Source organism: Bos indicus, chromosome 8 (genome assembly GCF_029378745.1).
Source record: "Bos indicus isolate NIAB-ARS_2022 breed Sahiwal x Tharparkar chromosome 8, NIAB-ARS_B.indTharparkar_mat_pri_1.0, whole genome shotgun sequence".
Taxonomy (NCBI): Eukaryota; Metazoa; Chordata; class Mammalia; order Artiodactyla; family Bovidae; genus Bos; species Bos indicus.
The window spans coordinates 61,311,468-61,330,291 of record NC_091767.1 but is presented as its reverse complement, the minus strand read 5'-3'; the positions used below and the strand labels follow the sequence as shown (position 1 = coordinate 61,330,291).

Genomic DNA, 18,824 nt, shown 5'->3' with positions numbered 1-18,824 from the left:
AATGTATATATACCTGGATGCAAGAATATTTTAACATATGTAAATCAGTAAGTATAATTCATTACATACCTCAAAATAACATAATAAAGATCATATATGATAAACCCACCGTTAACATTATAATCATTGAAGAAAAACTGAAAGGGTTTCTTCTAAGATCAGCTACCAGACAAAGTTGCCCACTCTCACCACCCCTATTCAGTTGTCACAGATAGTTGTCAGTTATCTGCGGGGGACTGGTTCCAGGAGCTCCTGTGGATACTAAAATCCTTGGAAGCTGAAGTCCCTTGTATAAAATGGTATAGTTCAATAAATACAGTTGGCCCTTAGTATCCCTGTATGTGAAACCCATGGATATGGAGAGCTGACTGTACTGGAAGTCCTAGCTAGAGCAATTAGGCAAGACAAAGAAATAACAGGCATTCAAATTGGAAAGAAAGGAGAAAAACTGTCATTATTTGCTGACAATATGATCTTATATAAAGAAAATCTTAAAGAATTAGTAAAAAAAAAAACTCTTGGAACTAATCAATGATTAGTTGGTTAGTGGCAACTAATTAAGTGGTAGGTTACAAAATCAACTTATAGAAATTACTGGCATTCCTTCCTACTAATGATGAAGTATCTAAAAAAGAAGTGAAGAGAGATATCTCATTCATAACAGCTTCCAAAATAATAAAATAGTTAATAATAAACTGAGCCAAGGAAGTGAAAAATCTGTACAGTGAAAACGAATTTTTCTGAAAAAAATAAGAGGACACAAACAAATGGCAAGACATCCATGTTTATGCATCAGAAGACTGCTGTTTTTTCAAAGATGAGTAAACTAACAAAGATGATGTCCATAATTAAGACTCTGAATACTTTCAGAGGTTGAAAATCTTTTCCAGTTGCTGTATTTTCTTTCACTGTGTACTATTTAAGGAAGATGACCAGACCCAATCAAAAAGTTGTATGGGATTTATCAAGTTCAGGGGAGTTGACCTTAGCTGTAATGCTTAATAAATAAAACTTTTAGCTACCAAGTGTTAATGAAGATCTGACTTCCTTAATTTCATTTTCCAAACTCATAGCTTAGATAACTAAGCTCCAGAATTTGTCCTTATTATTGGATTTAAAATTTAAATTTAACTGCAAAGTGAGAACTAGAATGAGTTAGATATTTAACAAAATTCCCAGTGGCCTGCTGGCTTTATTTATCAAAGACTCATGTCTTCTCAGTGTGACTGCACTGAAGATTAAATTCATTCCTAAGTCCCACAAAATTCTCAATAAAATAATAAAGTTTATTTATCTTTTCATTTTTAGAGTTGTTTGCTTTAGAGACTGTACAAGGACAATCTTTCTCCTCTTTTGGTGGAAGCCAGGGGGTCTGGAAAAGGAACCATTTCTATCCTCTATAAACTTATTCTTAAATCTTTCATGAAAAATACAGAAACCTGCTCTCAATCTGCTAGTTCTACTGAAAGTGACTAATACTAATCCATGAGGCATGTGCTATAGGGAGACTTGGGGAGGCTGGGGGAATTCATCGGGTTAGTCAGATATGACTAGAAAGCATACCATTCAGTTGAACTTCAAAATAAGGATTGGTCTCTTCTTCAGACTTTGTGCTAAATTATACTCCTTCAGTTAAGTGTGGAACTTTTTCCCTGCTAAGGTTATTTCCATAAGGTTAAACATAATTTTAACCACAAAAGTTTACATATTCATTTATTAGGTGGTTTGGGAACAGTTCCAAAGAATTATTAATGACTAATTCTGGGATTTACTCCTTGAACAATGAATACACATGAATTTTCACTCACATTATCATGAGTTTTTCAAACACCCATCAAGAGAATAAGAGACCTCTAAGCACAGAAATCTACTTAACTTCCTAGATGAGGTGTTGTCTCCCAGGTAAATAAGCATTTTATAAGCTTATTCAACCTTTTTTTTTAATGAAGCAAAACAACAATCAATCCCAGCCATGACTCCTTTCTTCAACATTATGCTTAAATATTGAAATGCTGTGAAAAGTGAGAATAACAACTATATCTAACCTGATTTTCCTTATTCTCAATAAAGTCAGTTAAATAGTCAGGTGTCAGCAGAACCACATATTTAACTGAATGCATATATCAAACTATTAAAAGGAAATCAGTTCTGAATATTCATTAGAAGGACTGATGCTGAAGCTGAAACTCCAATACTTTGGCCACCTGATGCAAAGAACTGGCTCATTTGAAAAGACCCTGATGCTGGGAAAGATTAAACGCAGAAAAGAAGGGGATGACAGAGGATGAGGTGGTTGGATAGCATCACCGACTCGATGGATATGAGTTTGAGTAAGCTCAGGGAGTTGGTGATGGACAGGGACGCCTGGCATGCTGCAGCCCATGGGGTTGCAAAGAGTCAGACACGACTGAGTGACTGAACTGAACTGATTCTTATTTGGAAAATATTTTCATCTATTTTATAATGTTAGTTGCTCAGTCGTGTCTGACTCTTCGCAACCCCATAGAGTATATATAGCCCACCAGGTTCCTCTATATATACTATATATAGAATTCTCTAGATAAGAATACTGGAGTGGGTAGCCATTCTCTTCTCCAGGGGATCTTCCTGAAACAGGGATCGAACCAGATCTCCCGCACAGCAGCAGATTCTTTACTGTCTGAGCCAATGATATTTTAAATGTTTATTATCAAAGGTGTTTATTATATCCACAATATCTGCATGTTTAAGACAGAAACTTGAGAGGATATTCTGAGGAGGACTTAAACTGACAACATCTAGACTGTCAGTAAGTGAATCTTCTCCATGTACTTTCATGAACTACAGCATCATTTTAACTTTCAGACCTTTAGCAAAGCCTAACTTTACAATGTATACAGACAGTTTTAAATTCTCTTTTTATGTACAGGCTATCAGCAAAAAGAGAGACTCTGGTAGATTTAAAATTTAGATTCTTTTTACACTTCAGATTCTCTTCCTTTGGAAGGTACCAATAATGTAGGTTGACTTATAAAGGCCTTGAGCCATCTTTCTACCCTTTACATTGGAAAACTCTGGAAGTTCACACCATTACTTTTATACAATAGTTAACAAGTGAAGAGCTTTTCCAAAATCACTGCAGATGGTGACTGCAGCCATGAAATTAAAAGATGCTTACTCCTTGGAAGGAAAGTTGTGACCAACCTAGACAGCATATTAAAAAGCAGAGACATTACTTTGCCAACAAAGGTCCGTCTAGTCAAGGCTATGGTTTTTCCTGTGGTCATGTATGGATGTGAGAGTTGGACTGTGAAGAAGGCTGAACGCCAAAGAATTGATGCTTTTGAACTGTGGTGTTGGAGAAGACTCTCGAGAGTCCCTTGGACTGCAAGGAGATCCAATCAGTCCATTCTGAAGGAGATCAGCCCTGGGATTTCTCTGGAAGGAATGATGCTAAAGCTGAAACTCCAGTACTTTGGCCACCTCATGCGAAGAGTTGACTCATTGGAAAAGACTCTGCTGCTGGGAGGGATTGGGGGCAGGAGGAGAAGGGGATGACAGAGGATGAGATGGCTGGATGGCATCACTGACTTGATGGATATGAGTTTGAGTGAACTCCGGGAGTTGGTGATGGACAGGGAGGCCTGGTGTACTGCGATTCATGGGGTCGCAAAGAGTCGGATATGACTCAGCGACTGAACTCAACTGAAGAGCTTTCCAAGCAGAATTCAGGAGTCATAGCAAGAATATGAATATTACTCATGAGTTTTCATTAATAATTGTCTTTATACATTTAACTGGTGCTCTGGTATTACACAGATCCTGATGTGGCAATAGGGGTGTAAAAAGTAAAGATGGAAGTTTCTTAATCTCCTTAATTTATAAGAGGTTAGGGCATCTACAGTTACCCAGGGCTTCATAAATTCCAGTAGGTGGGAAGATGAAAATGACAAAGAAGGCTGAAGAACATCATGGTCAGAGAGTCTTAGCCTTAAATAAGTCAAAGATATATACACAAAGAGGGAGGAGAATTGATTTAGAAATAGTAGCAGCCAGTGACTCATTGTAAAAGACCTTGAAGCTTGGAAATGAGGGCAAGAGAAGGGGGTGGCAGAGGATGAGATGTTTCAATAAAATCACTGATTCAATGGACATGAGTTTGAGCAAACTCCGGGAGATGGTGAAGGACACGGAAGCCCAGCATGCTGCAATTCATGGGTCACACAGAGTCAGACATGACTTAGTGACCAAACAACAATGGCCAGTGAGAAAGAGCTTGATCCTAATCAGCTTAATTCAGAGGTATGTGGGTCAAGAAAGAATGAGCAGCAAAAATTTGAGAATGCTGCAGGGGAAACAATATTTTCTGTGGAGGGCCAGGTTTCAAGACAGATTTAAAGCAAGTATGGGATTAGCTGAATAGTTTCACCAATCTGGGGCCAGAAAGAAACTCCTTCCAAGTGAATCCTCAAGAAGAGCTTCTGGGATAGTGGAAGGACTTCTAAGTTTCTTCAGAAAAAGTCAGTGGAGGACCTCCCTGGAGGTAATGTGGATAGGAATTTGCCTGCCAATGTAGGGCACATGGGTTCAATCCTTGGTCCAGAAAGACACCACATGCCGTAGAGCAACTAAGTCCGTGAGCCACAACTACGGAGCCTGAGGTCTAAGAATCCACGAGTCGCAACTACTGAGCTGAAGTTGCTGCAACTACTGAAGCTCGTGTGCCGAGCCTATGTTCCACAGTAAGAGAAGCCTGAGTACTGTAACTAGAGAGTAGCCCCCTGCTTCACAACTAGAGAAAGCCTGCATGCAGCAATGAAGACCTAGTGCAGACAAAAACAAAAAGTCAGTAAAGCTCAGTTGTGATGGGGCTCCAAGGGAATCCTATACCAGGTGGGCAGACTGAGAAAAGATCGATTCATGTCCAGAACTTTCACCATGTAATTAAAAAAACAAAACAAAACACAATGGCAGATCTTTGCAGATTTAGGGTAAAAGGTGATGGCTTCTCTGAAGCCAGCCACAGTTAACCCTATCTTAAAAATGTATAATAACTGGGGTTATTAATCCTCAAGGCCATTTTAGATAAGGAGTTTAACATACATTAAAGGCCAAAATTAAGAAGCTAAGCAGAATGAGCTACAGATTTAATCATAGCTAACTACATAACCTTTAACAAACCATTCTTAACTGTTCTGTACTGTGCTTTCCTATTAAAAAAAAACTACTCATGACAGTGTCTGAGCCTTTTCTGTTTTCACAGACAAGTTAGACCATGTTTCTAAGAGCTCTTTGGAAGAAAGAAGTTAAAAAATATGCTTTTAAACCTAACTGCCAAACTAGAAAATCTTGCTAAGAAATTATCATTGACAACTTAATGCAGAGAATAACAGAATAAATCTAAGACAACTTAAAACTTACTATTTTTAAGAGCTAGTAAATATTGAAAAATAAGTTTAAAACTACTTTGGAGTGAAATGACAATGTCCATCTTAATACTTTGTCTTGAGACTCATATTCAACCTCACTAGGGCCTAAGAAATAAAAATTGAAACAGTAAGATATAATTTTCTCCTTATCTGAATGTCCAAAAATTTAAAGATTGATTACAACTATGGTTGAGAGTACTTTAGGACACTGCTAGCAGATGGATACACTGGTTCAATCTTTTAGAAGAGTAATCTGGCAATATTTATGCATATATACTCTGATGGCCAAAAGTGAAGAGGAACTAAAGAGCCTCTTGATGAGGGTGAAACAGGAGAGTGAAAAAGCTGGCTTGAAACCCCACCCCCCCCAAAAAAGAAAAAAAAGATCATGGCATCTGGTTCCATCAATTCGTGGCAAAGAGAAGAGGAAAAAGTAGAAGCAGTAAGAGCTTTTATTTTATTGGGTTCCAAAATCACTGCAGATAGTGACTGCAGCCGTGAAATTAGAAGACGTTTGCTCCTTGGAAGGAAAATTATGACAAACCTAGACAGCATATTAAAAATTAGACACATCACTTTGCTGACAAGGGTCCATATAGTCAAAGTTATGGTTTTTCCAGTAGTCATGTACAGATGTGACAGTTGGACCATAAAGAAAGTTGAGCACTAAAGAACTGATCCTTTCAAATTGTAGTGCTAGAGAAGACTCTTGAGGATCCCTTGGACAGCAAGGAGATCAAATCAGTAAATCCTAAAGGAAATCAACCCTGGCTATTCATTGGATGGACTGTTCCTAAAGCTCCAATACTTTGGTCACCTGATGTGAAGAGCTGACTTATTGGAAAAGACCCTGATGCTAGGAAAGATTGAAGGTAAGAGGAAAAGTGGCTGACAGAGGATGAGATGGTTAGATAGCATCACCAACTCAATGGACATGAATATGAGCAAACTCCAGGAGATACTGGAGCACAGACAAGCCTGGCATGCTACTGTCCATGGGGTCGCAAAGAGTCGGACATGACTTAGTGACTGAACAACAAATGTATATATATCCTTTAATAATATAATTTCATTTAGAATACAACTTACTGAAATATACTCTTACATGAATGAAGAGAGATAAAAACATGGTAAAAACATGTTTACAGCAGTACTGTTTGCTTAAAAAAATCTAAATGTATTGGTAGAGTAATAGCTGGATAACTGGTAAAAAAAAAAAAAAGAGAATAAAGGTTAGCCATGAGAAAGACAGCCTTTATGAACTGATACAGAGACATATTCATAAAGAATTAACTGGAAAAAAATTAACTTACCAGACAGTGACCCTATTTTTGTTTATAAAAGCCCTTTAGAAACTATAATCAATAACTATTATAATATTTACATAAGAAACACATATACCAAACATTTATCCCAATAGACAGTCATATTAATGTTTTAAGCAAAAGGCTCTAGGCATAATTCAATATATGCAAAATTTTAAAAATATTTGTGCTTTGTATCATGTCTTTGGGAAGAACAAGTTAAAGGAAAAGGTTCCTACTTTTTGTGAGGGCATACTTAATTCTATAGCCCTTCTGGTTGAAACTGTGACTAGAACCCCACAAACATTTATAACACGACACAAAATGACATCTAAAATAACAATGTGCTAAAATTCAATGTGTTACAAGTAACTGAAATATCTTCTAAGTTACTTCTGTCTTTTAAAACTAATGAAAGATCTAAGATAAGCAGATTTAAAGTGTTGGTGGCTTGTCTTTCTTGCATGAGACTACTGTATCACCAAAAGCCATCAATAAGCAGGCTTCAAAAGACCTTTGTACACAACTATTAAGTATTTATATGTATGTATTTCATCTAACTATGAATAGGTGCAGACATTTTACATGTTTTTTATTACATACCTCTTTAATTTGAAACTTTACTTTGGCAAACACATTATGCCAAAGAGGCTAGCACAGGTTTACAGTTTTTGTTGATGCTGCTTCCGGATGAACCATTTAGTAGGATCCCTATCCTGAGATATTATAGTACTGATATACATGATCTGTGGCCAAAGGGACATTGATTGACTATTATTATACACAGAGCAGAGAAACATTCTTTTAAGTAGGCTGGCAGATGGTTACAAATTGGCATGATGCCCCCAAAGCCTGGCAAATTAGTCATTTGCTAGATACTCACATCAGCATAGTGGCCTATCATATCACATCGGTCACAGCGTTTTCTCCAGGAAGCTCTTTCAAGACATCTGTGAGTGGAAGACATAGGCAAAGAACAGCCTAAGCAAAAGCGGGCCGGACAGGCATACTGGAGGTGTCCTCTCTCGGAACAGAGGCAGCAGGGCCGGACTTTCTATGTGGCAAACAAACAAAAAAAAATCTCTTTAGCAAAATACTTCAGTCTCAAATAGAATACTTATTTTTCAGTATAATTGCTTAAAAAATTATTTCCATTTGGGAACTCAATGAAGGTCAAATCAAACATAACTGTAAAATCAAACAAAAGATCTTAAGTCAGAGTCTTAACAAAAGCCAGCTGTGTTCTGTGGTTGCCACAAAGGCTTAGTCCACATGTATACTATTAGCTGGCATCTATTCTTATGCCTTGCTTTGTAGAACACCGACAAAGTCGAATGTATCTAAGATGGAAAGTAGCATGATGAGGATCTGGAAGCTAAGTCTAGGAGAAAGATACAGAAAGAGGTTGCTTTGCCTGAAGAAACAAAGGTAAAAGAGGAAACAAGAGAGCCAGCTCAAATACCTGAAGACAGTCATTTGGAAGAAGGAGTAGGTAAGGGATGAAATATTTGTTAAGGGCTCACTAAGTGTCAAGAAATGTCTAAGAGTTCTGTGTTATTTCAAAGGCTAATGTATCTGTTGAACATAATTTACATCGATAAACATTTATAAATGCCTAAAATTATAATCTAGCAACGAAAATTATCCCACAATGAAACAAGCTGTGTCATAAAGCAGAAGACTTAGAACCAAAAACGAGTCTCAAGAATCAATCTGATCCAACCTCCTCATTTTATAGTAAAGAAAAGAGAAGCACAAAAGGTGAAATGATTTGCCTAAGGTTGTACAACTACTAATGGGATAGTGAAATTGATTCTGGTTGTAGATTTATTATCCTTTACTACTACTCGAGGCTGTGACCTACAAGAACATTTAACATGAAATGTAACCCATATATTACATAACATTTGAATTTGAAGGTATTAAGGGTTCTAACCCTACTATTTTAACAATATGGAAAGAAACATTTATTTCACATACTTGTGGGAAGGGGCAGTTTTTTGACAAATGGCCACATTTGTCACAATTTCTACAGGTAACATTTTTGTTGGCTGTATAGTATCGATGGGTCCATCTTCCAGATGATCTTTTATTACCTATCTGTGCCTAAGGAAAAAAAAGATCAAAAATTAAAATTATTTCACTCTGTTCAACAGAATTAACAATCATAATCTGTTCAATTTAGAAGCTAGCAACAGGGAACTTTACGTTCTTAAAGGAGTTAGAAAAATTTTAGAGGGTACCATGAAGACAACTCTACTTTTTGTTTGCCCATCTCTTGTATTCTTTTACACTTCTCCATGAGTCCATTTCTTTTCTATCTTTCTTTGCTTATAGTTCAGGTCTAGTAAGGGCACTGATGTATCATTTAGACATTACAGTGGCACTCAGAGTCAAAGATATTGCTGACATATATCTGAACGTATACCACATTTTTCTGAACGAGAAGCTTGCTTAAATTTTTAGTTAGGGGTTGGCATTTTTTATGATTTTGCCCTTTACAAAGTTATAAAACCACAGAGCCACCAAATACATTCCTTCTTTTGAACAGCCCAGGGTTAATCCCTACAAACTGGATTTTAACTTCTAAGAGAGAAAAAGATACTGTCCTCCCCCTAGAGTCCTTTTAAGATCTATTCTTCCTACACTGATCCAATTCTAGATGTCCCATATTCTAGCCAAAATCCAATATCATGCAAGAGAGTAGTAGCAAAACATATGATACGGACTATCTAAAGAGGAAAAACTAAATGTCAACCATGCTTTTATCTTGTTTGGTTTAATTTTTGAAAAAAAGTTCATGTTTCACTTATTATTCTACTGAATTAGCCAAGTAGGTCTCAAAAGGAGACACAATATAATTATCTCTTAAAACTTTCCTTATACCAAATTGTAAAATTATTCTCTTCTCTAGCCATCTGTCACAATTAAGGCTAATAATTGAGAAAGACAAACACCTGCCACATCCTAAATATAGACTAACCATTTCCTTACACTGAAGAAGCAGTTATTTCCGGTGTTGATCTTGAGTGGTACCAGGCAAAATGGGCTGAGAGGACCCATCATAGCAGAGAAGAAGCAAAAGGGATAGGGGACTAAATCATTATGGCAATTAACTGACTGGAGAAAATCAAGGCTTAACCATACTTCTGAAAAATTCAACCACCCATAAACTAAAATTAAACTTTTTCTTACAAGATACTTGGATTGCTGCTACGTTTAAAAAGCTCATTAAGTCAACACAATGAAGTAAAAGGAAACTATGAATCAAAGGAAATTAATCTATTATTCATAACTTTGATTTTACCTCAATGTCTTTGTCACTGATGAACCAGTTCACATCATCTTCTCCTACAAAACAAATAAAACATGTTACTCAATCTTTACACCTTTAAAGCACTTGATTGACAATAATTATTCAATTCGTTAATACTGATACTGAACTACAAAGGAATATTGAGAAATGTAAATCCCTTAACATCTTGACTCTGTTACTACTTCTGTGGCTCTGAAAATACTTAACCTCTCTTAATCTCAGTTTCCTTACCTGTGAAATGGGAGTAATAGTATTTTCCCTGTATACCTAAAAAATCAGATGAGATGTGTGAATCAGATGAGATATGTGAAAATGCTTTGAACATAATCAAACTGTAAATCTCTGAAGGGACCAAAAACCCAACAGCAGGTGCAAAAAAGAAATCTTATCTGAACTTCCCTTATCTGACTAAAGCCTGTCTCATGAGCTAGCTGCCACAGCCCCTTTCCCCAACTCAGAGGTCTCTAATCAGGAAAGTCACAGACCATGGGTACCAGGACATTCCTCCAAAATTGTGGAAAGACCCACATCACAACCTTCTATCTTCGGAAGCTCTAAATTCTCCCTTCTGTTAAGTTGGTATACAAACTTTTATCCTTCAGCAAGTTACTCGTTACTGAGTGCTTCCACCTTTGGTCTTTTCTCCTGTTACTCTCTCTACTGTCAGTTAATTAATTCGCAGGCCTCCCCACCATTCAGACCCACGTAGGTAGAAGAAAGATTTTTCCTTCCAATATCAGTATTAACTGTGTCCACCAGATTCTCACTGTAGTTGACTTTCATTGTAACATTTTAAAAAGTTGGACTCAATATTATCTCATGATTAGAGCTAGGAATTTAGCACTGTATTTCACAACATCAAAAATAGTGAAATAAGAGAGGTCAAATATCTAGCAGCTGGTGATTGGTTTAAAAATACAACTGTAAAAACCTAGCTGGGTGGGGAGCTCTACCTTTTCCTTTATCAGCTGTTTTCTTCTCCTTGCACTGCCCCTTTAAAAACTTGCAAATGGTTGCTATTCCCTTGGTCCACCCATGGCCAAGGAGGAAGGGACATATGACTAATGCAGAAGCTAAGGTGTCAACAACGGACTGAATGATTTTTTTCTTCCCCTAAAGCAAAGTTAAGATTTCCTCCTTTCTCCTACCTACCCTTCTTTTCTATCTCAAAAAAACGAAAACAAAACAAAAAAACCCCACAAATTGAGCTTGACTCTTCTTTGAAAGGAATTCTGTGGACACATGAAGTAATCTACATTTTCCCAGGACCACCCTTATGGCAGAAAGTGAAGAAGAACTAAAGAGCCTCTTGATGAAAGTGAAAGAGGAGAGTGAAAAAGTTGGCTTAAAGCTCAACATTCAGAAAACGAAGATCATGGTATCCGGTCCCATCACTTCATGGCAAATAGATGGGGAAACAGTGCAAACAGTGGCTGACTTTATTTTTCTGGGCTCCAAAATCACTGCGGATGGTGACTGCAGCCATGAAATTAAAAGACGCTTACTCCTTGGAAGGAAAGTTATGACCAACCTAGATAGCATATTGAAAAGCAGAGACATTATTTTGCCAACAAAGGTCCATCTAGTCAAGGTTATGGTTTTTCCAGTAGTCATGTATGGATGTGAGGGTTGGACTATAAAGAAAGCTGAGTGCCGAAGAATTGATGCTTTTGAACTGTGGTGTTGGAGAAGACTCTTGAGAGTCCCTTGGACTGCAAGGAGATCCAACCAGTTCATCCTAAAGGAGATCGGTCCTGGGTGTTCATTGGAAGGACTGATGTTAAAGCTGAAACTCCAATACTTTTGCCATCTGATACGAAGAGCTGACTCATTTGAAAAGACCCTGATGCTGCGAAAGATTGAGGGCAGGAGGAAAAGGGGATGACAGGGGATGAGATGGCTGGATGGCATCACCGACACAATGGACATGAGTTTGGGTGGATTCCGGGAGTTGGTGATGGACAGGGAGGCCTGGTGTGCTGTGGTTCGTGGGGTCGCAGAGAGTCAGACACGACTGAGCGACTGAACTGAACCAGGAGTAAGTGTCTAGAGATGTATTTTAAAATAAAATACTTTTACTAAGAAAACCAAGAGGCTGCTTTACAAAAAGATCAATCCATAGAAGGGCAGAGATGCTGTGCTGATGATTATTTCCTTTACAAAATTCAGAGGCTGCATCCATATATTGAGAGTGGAGAATACATTAAATAGCCACAGCTTCTAGTCCTTCATCATCACCATCCATACTATTATTCTTTCATTCAAAGGATTCATCTAAGGAGCATGCTCTGCTGTAACTTTCAAAGCTGCCCTTTGTATCTCAACATCCTTCATCATTAAAACTCAAAATGACCATTAAAAATCACTAATTACAAAACTGACTTAATACTGTCCTTAAAAAAATGAACTCCTAAACCATGGAAATGCAAAATAGCAACTGTTAATCAGCCCCAAACCCCAATAAATTTACACATGAAGAGAGAATATTGGAAAAAGGAAGGTTTATGAGAGAGATCAGCTGCATTTAGATTGTTTTAACAAAGCTGTGGAATTCAACAATATCTAGGTTATATACTAAGTCCTCTTCAACAAGCTACAGAATATTCTTACTGTAGAAAAGTTGTCAACAAGTATACAAAATAGGCTTAAGTTACAAATGAAATCAGACTTCTTGGTGGTAAATGAAGTAAAGACATCACCAAGAACATACAAGTCAACTCTTGGCCCTACTCATGGTTCAGTTTTGATTCTATCCTGGTAATGACAGCTGACTCTTATTCCTATCCTGTTTGCTTCTTAACCTCAAATACAAACCTAATGGAAGGTTCTTCTAAGGGCAACTCATTAGGACTTCCACAGGCAGCCATTCTCCACTTCATTAAATTTTTGGTACAGATTTTGTCAGAAACCTGGGTTCCAGTCTTGACCCTATCTCTTATTTGTTATGTGCCAAAGGCTGCAGCCATGAAATTAAAAGACGCTTACTCCTTGGAAGGAAAGTTATGACCAACCTAGACAGCATATTCAAAAGCAGAGACATTACTTTGCCAACAAAGGTCTGTCTAGTCAAGGCTATGGTTTTTCCAGTGGCCATGTATGGATGTGAGAGTTGGACTGTGAAGAAGGCTGAGCGCTGAAGAATTGATGCTTTTGAACTGTGGTGTTGGAGAAGACTCTTGAGAGTCCCTTGGACTGCGAGAAGATCCAACCAGTCCATTCTAAAGGAGATCAGTCCTGGGTGTTCTTTGGAAGGAATGATGCTAAAGCTGAAACTCCAGTACTTTGGCCACCTGATACTAAGAGTTGACTGACAGAAAAATACTGATGCTGGGAGGGATTGGGGGCAGGAGGGAAAGGGGACAACACAGGATGAGATGGCTGGATGGCATCACCGACTCAATGGACATGAGAGTGAGTGAACTCCAGAAGTTGGTGATGGACAGGGAGGCCTGGCGTGCTGCGATTCAAGGGGTCGCAAAGAGCTGGACATGACTGAGCGACTGAACTGAACTGAAAGGGCAGGTTATTTATCCTCTCTGGGTCTGTTTAATAATGAATTGGATTAAGTGGTATCAATGGTACCTTCATGGAGTTTCTGTGATTCTATCAACTTTTCATTCATTACTGGAGTCAAATACACTATTACTTAAGTCTACATAACCTAAATCCTCCAGACTTTTACAACCAGCTCAGTGTCTTGCCTTAAAGACAATGTCCCACAGGGCCGAGGAGCACCCATCTTCTCTGTGTGTCCTGCCACCACCACAGAATATAAAATGGGATTGCCCTAAAGTGTAAAATTAGGACTGTCCTAAAGATGCCTAATTTCGACTCTTACCTACCTGTTAGCCTTGTCTTGCTAAGATCCGGGACTATGATTCTTTTCAGACTTTAGAATTATAATCAAAGCAATAGCTAGTAACTCTGTCTTTGCATTAAATGAGCTCAGTTTAACAAACATGTATTGAAAGGTTACAATAAGCAAGGTGCTGTGAAAGTGAAGTAGCTCAGTCGTGTCTGACTCTTTGCAACCCCGTGGACTGTAGCCTACCAGGCTCGTCCCTCCATGGGATTCTCCAATCAAGAATACTGGAGTGGGTTGCCATTTCCTTCTCCAGGGGATCTTCCCGACAGAGGGATCAAACCCGGGTCTCCAGCACAGCAGGAAGACACTTTAACTTCTGAGGCACCAGGGAAGCCCTTCCACCAGGGAAGGTGCTATAGGGTAAACAAAAATGAGTAAGAGCTTGTAACCTAGTTATTAGCTGAGTGCTGAAGAATTGATGCTTTTGAACTGTGGTGTTGGAGAAGACTCTTGAGAGTCCCTTGGACAGCAAGGAGATCCAACCAGTCCATCCTAAAGGAAATCAGTCCTGAATATTCACTGGAAGGACTGATGCTGAAACTGCAATACTTTGGCCACCTGATGTGAACTGACTCATTGGAAAAGACCCTGATGATGGAAAAGATTGAAGGCGGGAGGAGAAGGGGACAGAGGATGAGATGATTGGATGGCATTACCAACTCAGTGGACATGAGTTTGAGCAAGCTCTGGGAGTTGGTGATGGACAGGGAAGCCTGGTGTGCTGCAGTTCATGGGGTCGCAAAGAGTCGGACACAACTGAGTAACTGAACTGACTTGATTTACAATGCTCTGTTGATTTCTGCTGCACAGCAAAGTGAATAATCACTTATATGTGTGTGTATATTTATCTCCTCTCTTTTTTAGATCCTTTTCCTATATAGATTACAGAGTACTGAGTAGAGTTTCCCGTGGTATACAGTAAGTCATTATCTATTTTATATAGTGTCTGTATATCTCAATCCCAATCTCCCAAATTATCCCTCCCTCCACTGTCCCCCTTGGTAACCATAAATTTGTTTTCTACAGCTGTGACTCCTTCTGTTTTGTATGTATGTTCATTTGTACCATTTTTTAAGATTTCACAAGTGATATCCTATGATATTTATTTGTCTTTGATTTGCTTCACTTAGTATGATAATCTCTAGGTCCATCCATGTCACTGCAAATGGCATTATTTCATTTTTATGGTTGAGTAATATTCCATTGTATGTATGTACCATATCTTCTTTACCCATTCATTTGTCAATGGACATTTCACTTGCTTTCATGTCTTGACTATTGTAAACAGTGTTCCAATGAACATTTGAGGTGCATGTAATCTTTCAAATTGTTTTTTCCTGGATGCATGCCCAGCAGTAGGATTGCTGGATCATATGGTAGTTCTATGTTTATTTTTTATTAATTATCTCCATCATGTTCTCTGTAGTGGTTGTACCAGTTTTGAAACTGTCAGTCTTTTAAATTTTAACCTTAGAATGGGTGTGAAGTAGTACTCATTATGACTTTAATGGTCATTACACTGATGAATACTGTGAATAAAAACAGTTTTGTTGCCTCTTTTCTGACCTGTATGCCTTTTGCTTCTTTTTTTTTTAACCTCACTGTATTATACAGGACCTCCATTATGATACTCAGCATCAGTGGTGACAGGAAACAAATCTCTGCTTTGTTCCCAACTATAGACAAAAATATATTTTTTCATAATCAAGCATTGTTTTGCTGTAGATCTTTCATAACAGGTGTAAGAAATTCCTTTCTAGTCCTAGGTTCCTGGGTTTTTAATATGAATGTGTGCTGAAATCTCAGTACCTTATCTGCATCAACTGAGATAGCCCATGGCTTTTCCTCTTTTTCTCTTAATACGGTAAACTACAGTGATTTCATTTTCAAATATGAAACCAATCTTGTATTCTGGGATTAACTCCACTTGGTTAGGATGTATTATTCTTTAAAATGTACTGCAGAATTCAATTTGCTATTATTTTATTAAGAATTTTTACATCTGTGTTTGTGAAGGATATTGATTTATACTTTTCTTTAAATGTCTGGTTTTGACATTGGTATAAAACTAGCCTCACAAGAGTTCGGAAGTGTTGGGAAGAGTTGGTATTATTTTTTCCTTAAATATCTGATAGAATTTGCCACTGAAGCCATCTAGATTGGAGTTTTCCTTGTTTGTGAGTCAAGAATTTTACTTGTAGAAGGTTTTAAAAGAGTAATTCTACTTTTCTTTCTTTTTTTTTTTTTTCAGTATATATGGAGCCATTAACATTTTCAGTTTCTTCTTGGGCCAGTTTTGATAATTTGTGACTTTCAAAAAATGTGTCAATTACTTCTAAATTGCTGAAATTATTGGCTTTAAGTTGTCCATAAGTCTCTTGCTCTTTTCCTTTGAATAATCTAATTTGTACTTATGCCCATCCAGTAAATTTTTAATCTCAAATATGTATTTCAGTTCTAGAAGTTCCATTTCTTTTTCATACCTTTCATTTCTCTTATTACATTTCTCTCTTCCTTTAAATTTCAGAGTACATTTTTAACAGCTGTTTTAAAGTCTCTGCTGCTAGTTTCATATTCTCTGTCACTTCTAGGTGTGTATCACTTGACTGATTTTTCTCCTGGTTATGAGTGACATTTTCCTGCTTTCTTAATGCCTAGTAATTCCACCCCCCCACTCCCCCGCCCACCATGGATGCTACTAAGGTACACTGTTGAGTGTCTTGATTTTGTTTTCTTACTTTAAAAAGTGTAAGACTCTGTTCTGACAAGCAGTTAAGCAACCTCCAGATCAGGTGATCCTTTTGAGACTTTTAAAGCTTTGCTAGGGTGGTCCAGAGTAGCCTTTACTTAGGGTTAGAGTTTGAGTAAGCTCTGGGAGTTGGTGATGGACATGGAAGTCTGGCGTGCTGAAGTCCATGGAGTCGCAGAGTCGGACATGACTGAGCGACTGAACTGAACTGAACTGAAACCCTACTACTAAGATATATCTTCTGGGATCTCTATTGAATGTGTCAGTGTTCAATACTGTCCAATCTGGCAAGTAAGAACTCAGGTAAGTTCTGGGAATTGTTTGGTGAGTTCTAGGAATTCTAGTCTCCAGTACTCTACTCCACAAATTACAGCTTCTTTAGTCTCTCTGAACTCTGATTTCTGTCTTCTCTTCTTAATGAGACGGCCACTATGCCTGGATTCCCTTTCTTAGTATCACAATGCAAGTTGACTGTAGGCGTATCTCATTCATTTCCACATTCTCAAGAATCATGATCCTGTACTGCCTGTTGTTCAATATCTGAAAATGCGTTAATTTATCTGTAGTTAAGTCAAACCACTAAAATTTTTCATTTCATTTTTTTGTCTCAAACTATTATATATTTCAGCTCTGTAATTTTTCTTTGCTTCATTTTTATATCTTCTGTTTCTCTTATATGCCTCTTTCCCTTTAAACCTCCACATATTTATATGTCTGTTTTAAAGTCCTTGTCTGCTAATTTCATCGTCTCTTATCAGGAGGGCAAGTCTGGTGTAAGTTAACAAAATACAGCTGGAAGCAAACATCTCAAGTAGGATTTTAACAAGTGATGAAGGACACGAGTAAAAAGGAAAGGCACAAGCAACATAATGAAAGAGGTAAAAGGATACAGCAAACAGTACAGTCTGAATAGAACAAAGTGCAGTGAAGTCTCTCAGTTGTGTCCAACTCTGCGACCCCATAGACTGTAGCCCACTAGGCTCCTCCGCCCATGGAATTTTCCAGGCAAGAGTACTAGAAAATGGCAAAGTGGGTTGCCATTTCCTTCTCCGGGGATCTTCCCAACCAATGGATCAAACCCGGGTCTCCCGCATTGCAGGCAGACACTTTACCATCTGAGTCACCTGGGAAACCTGGAACAAAGGGTGCGATAATTCCTTTACTAAGAATTTTCACCTTTTTATACATACAAATATTGAGCATTAAAACATTATTACTTACAGGAAGCTTTTCATTTCACCTTTAACACATATGAGGACTTATGAATGTTAAATCTATTTTTCCAACTAAGAAATTTCCTATGTCCTGTCTTCATTAGTTTAACTTTAAAAGTCTCGACTTCCTACTGTGTGGAGCGCTCCAAGAAACAGTACAACAGGTCTCCTTCTGCCAGAGTAGTACTCTTGAAAGCAGAGATAGTCCAACAGCATTACAGGGTGCTTTTGTATTTCCTGTCTTCTGAAATAACCTTCAAAACAAAAAGGCAAACCCCAAAGAAAAGTGAACCCATAACCTTACACATTTTACACATTTTCTATTTCTGGACTATTCTGCTATCTTTATTCTTCCCTCCCTCCTTTCTCTCCTTCCTTCTCTCTTTTTCTCTCATGCATAAAGATAAACATCCTTCCTATTTATATGGGGATGGTGATTCACTGTCTGTAAATTGTTTTAAATACATATTATACCTTCAGAACAATCCTGTAAGTATGGTCACATAAATATTCATTTTTAAAATGTGTGCGTGCTACAAAAAACAGCAATTGCTGCTTTTGTGATATGTAGTGCTAATGCAGCTATTTTTACCCATAAGACTATACTCAAGTTTTCAAAGGAACTAAGGAAGAGTTTGGGCTAAATTTCTGAGGAGTAAAGCCAATTCATGCTTCACTTCAATTATACCTAGCCTGCCTAAATTCTGATGGGTGGGAATAGGTGAAGATCATTTCTGTGCTGAGGCAGCAGTCACAATTATAGAGCTGGTTCTCTCTCTCTTTTTTGTTTTTTTTACAGAAGTTAAGATTTGTTAAAGTAGGAGTTAGTAAAACGTTTTTCCAAAGATCACCAAAGACTACTTAAGATTTCAGCTCAGCATATCCAGTTGGTTATTTTAGCGCAGGAGCCAGGCACTAAGAAAAATCTTTCCTTGAGTCTTATACCCTATAGTCCCTTCTTATATGGA

At 37.8% G+C, this 18,824-nt stretch overlaps 1 protein-coding gene across 3 annotated transcripts in view; it reads right to left on the bottom strand.

Moving 5' to 3' along the window:
• ZCCHC7 (zinc finger CCHC-type containing 7) overlaps positions 1-18,824 on the bottom strand; it is a 257,902-nt gene that overhangs the window by 50,757 nt on the left and 188,321 nt on the right. For all 3 annotated transcript variants that reach the window (XM_070794773.1, XM_019966215.2, XM_070794774.1), the window contains 3 exons: positions 10,020-10,063; positions 8,693-8,818; positions 7,596-7,766 (listed from right to left, as the gene is read on the bottom strand). In XM_070794773.1, the coding sequence (XP_070650874.1) occupies positions 7,596-7,766; positions 8,693-8,818; positions 10,020-10,063 (341 nt within the window). The remainder of the gene's footprint in view (positions 1-7,595; positions 7,767-8,692; positions 8,819-10,019; positions 10,064-18,824) is intronic.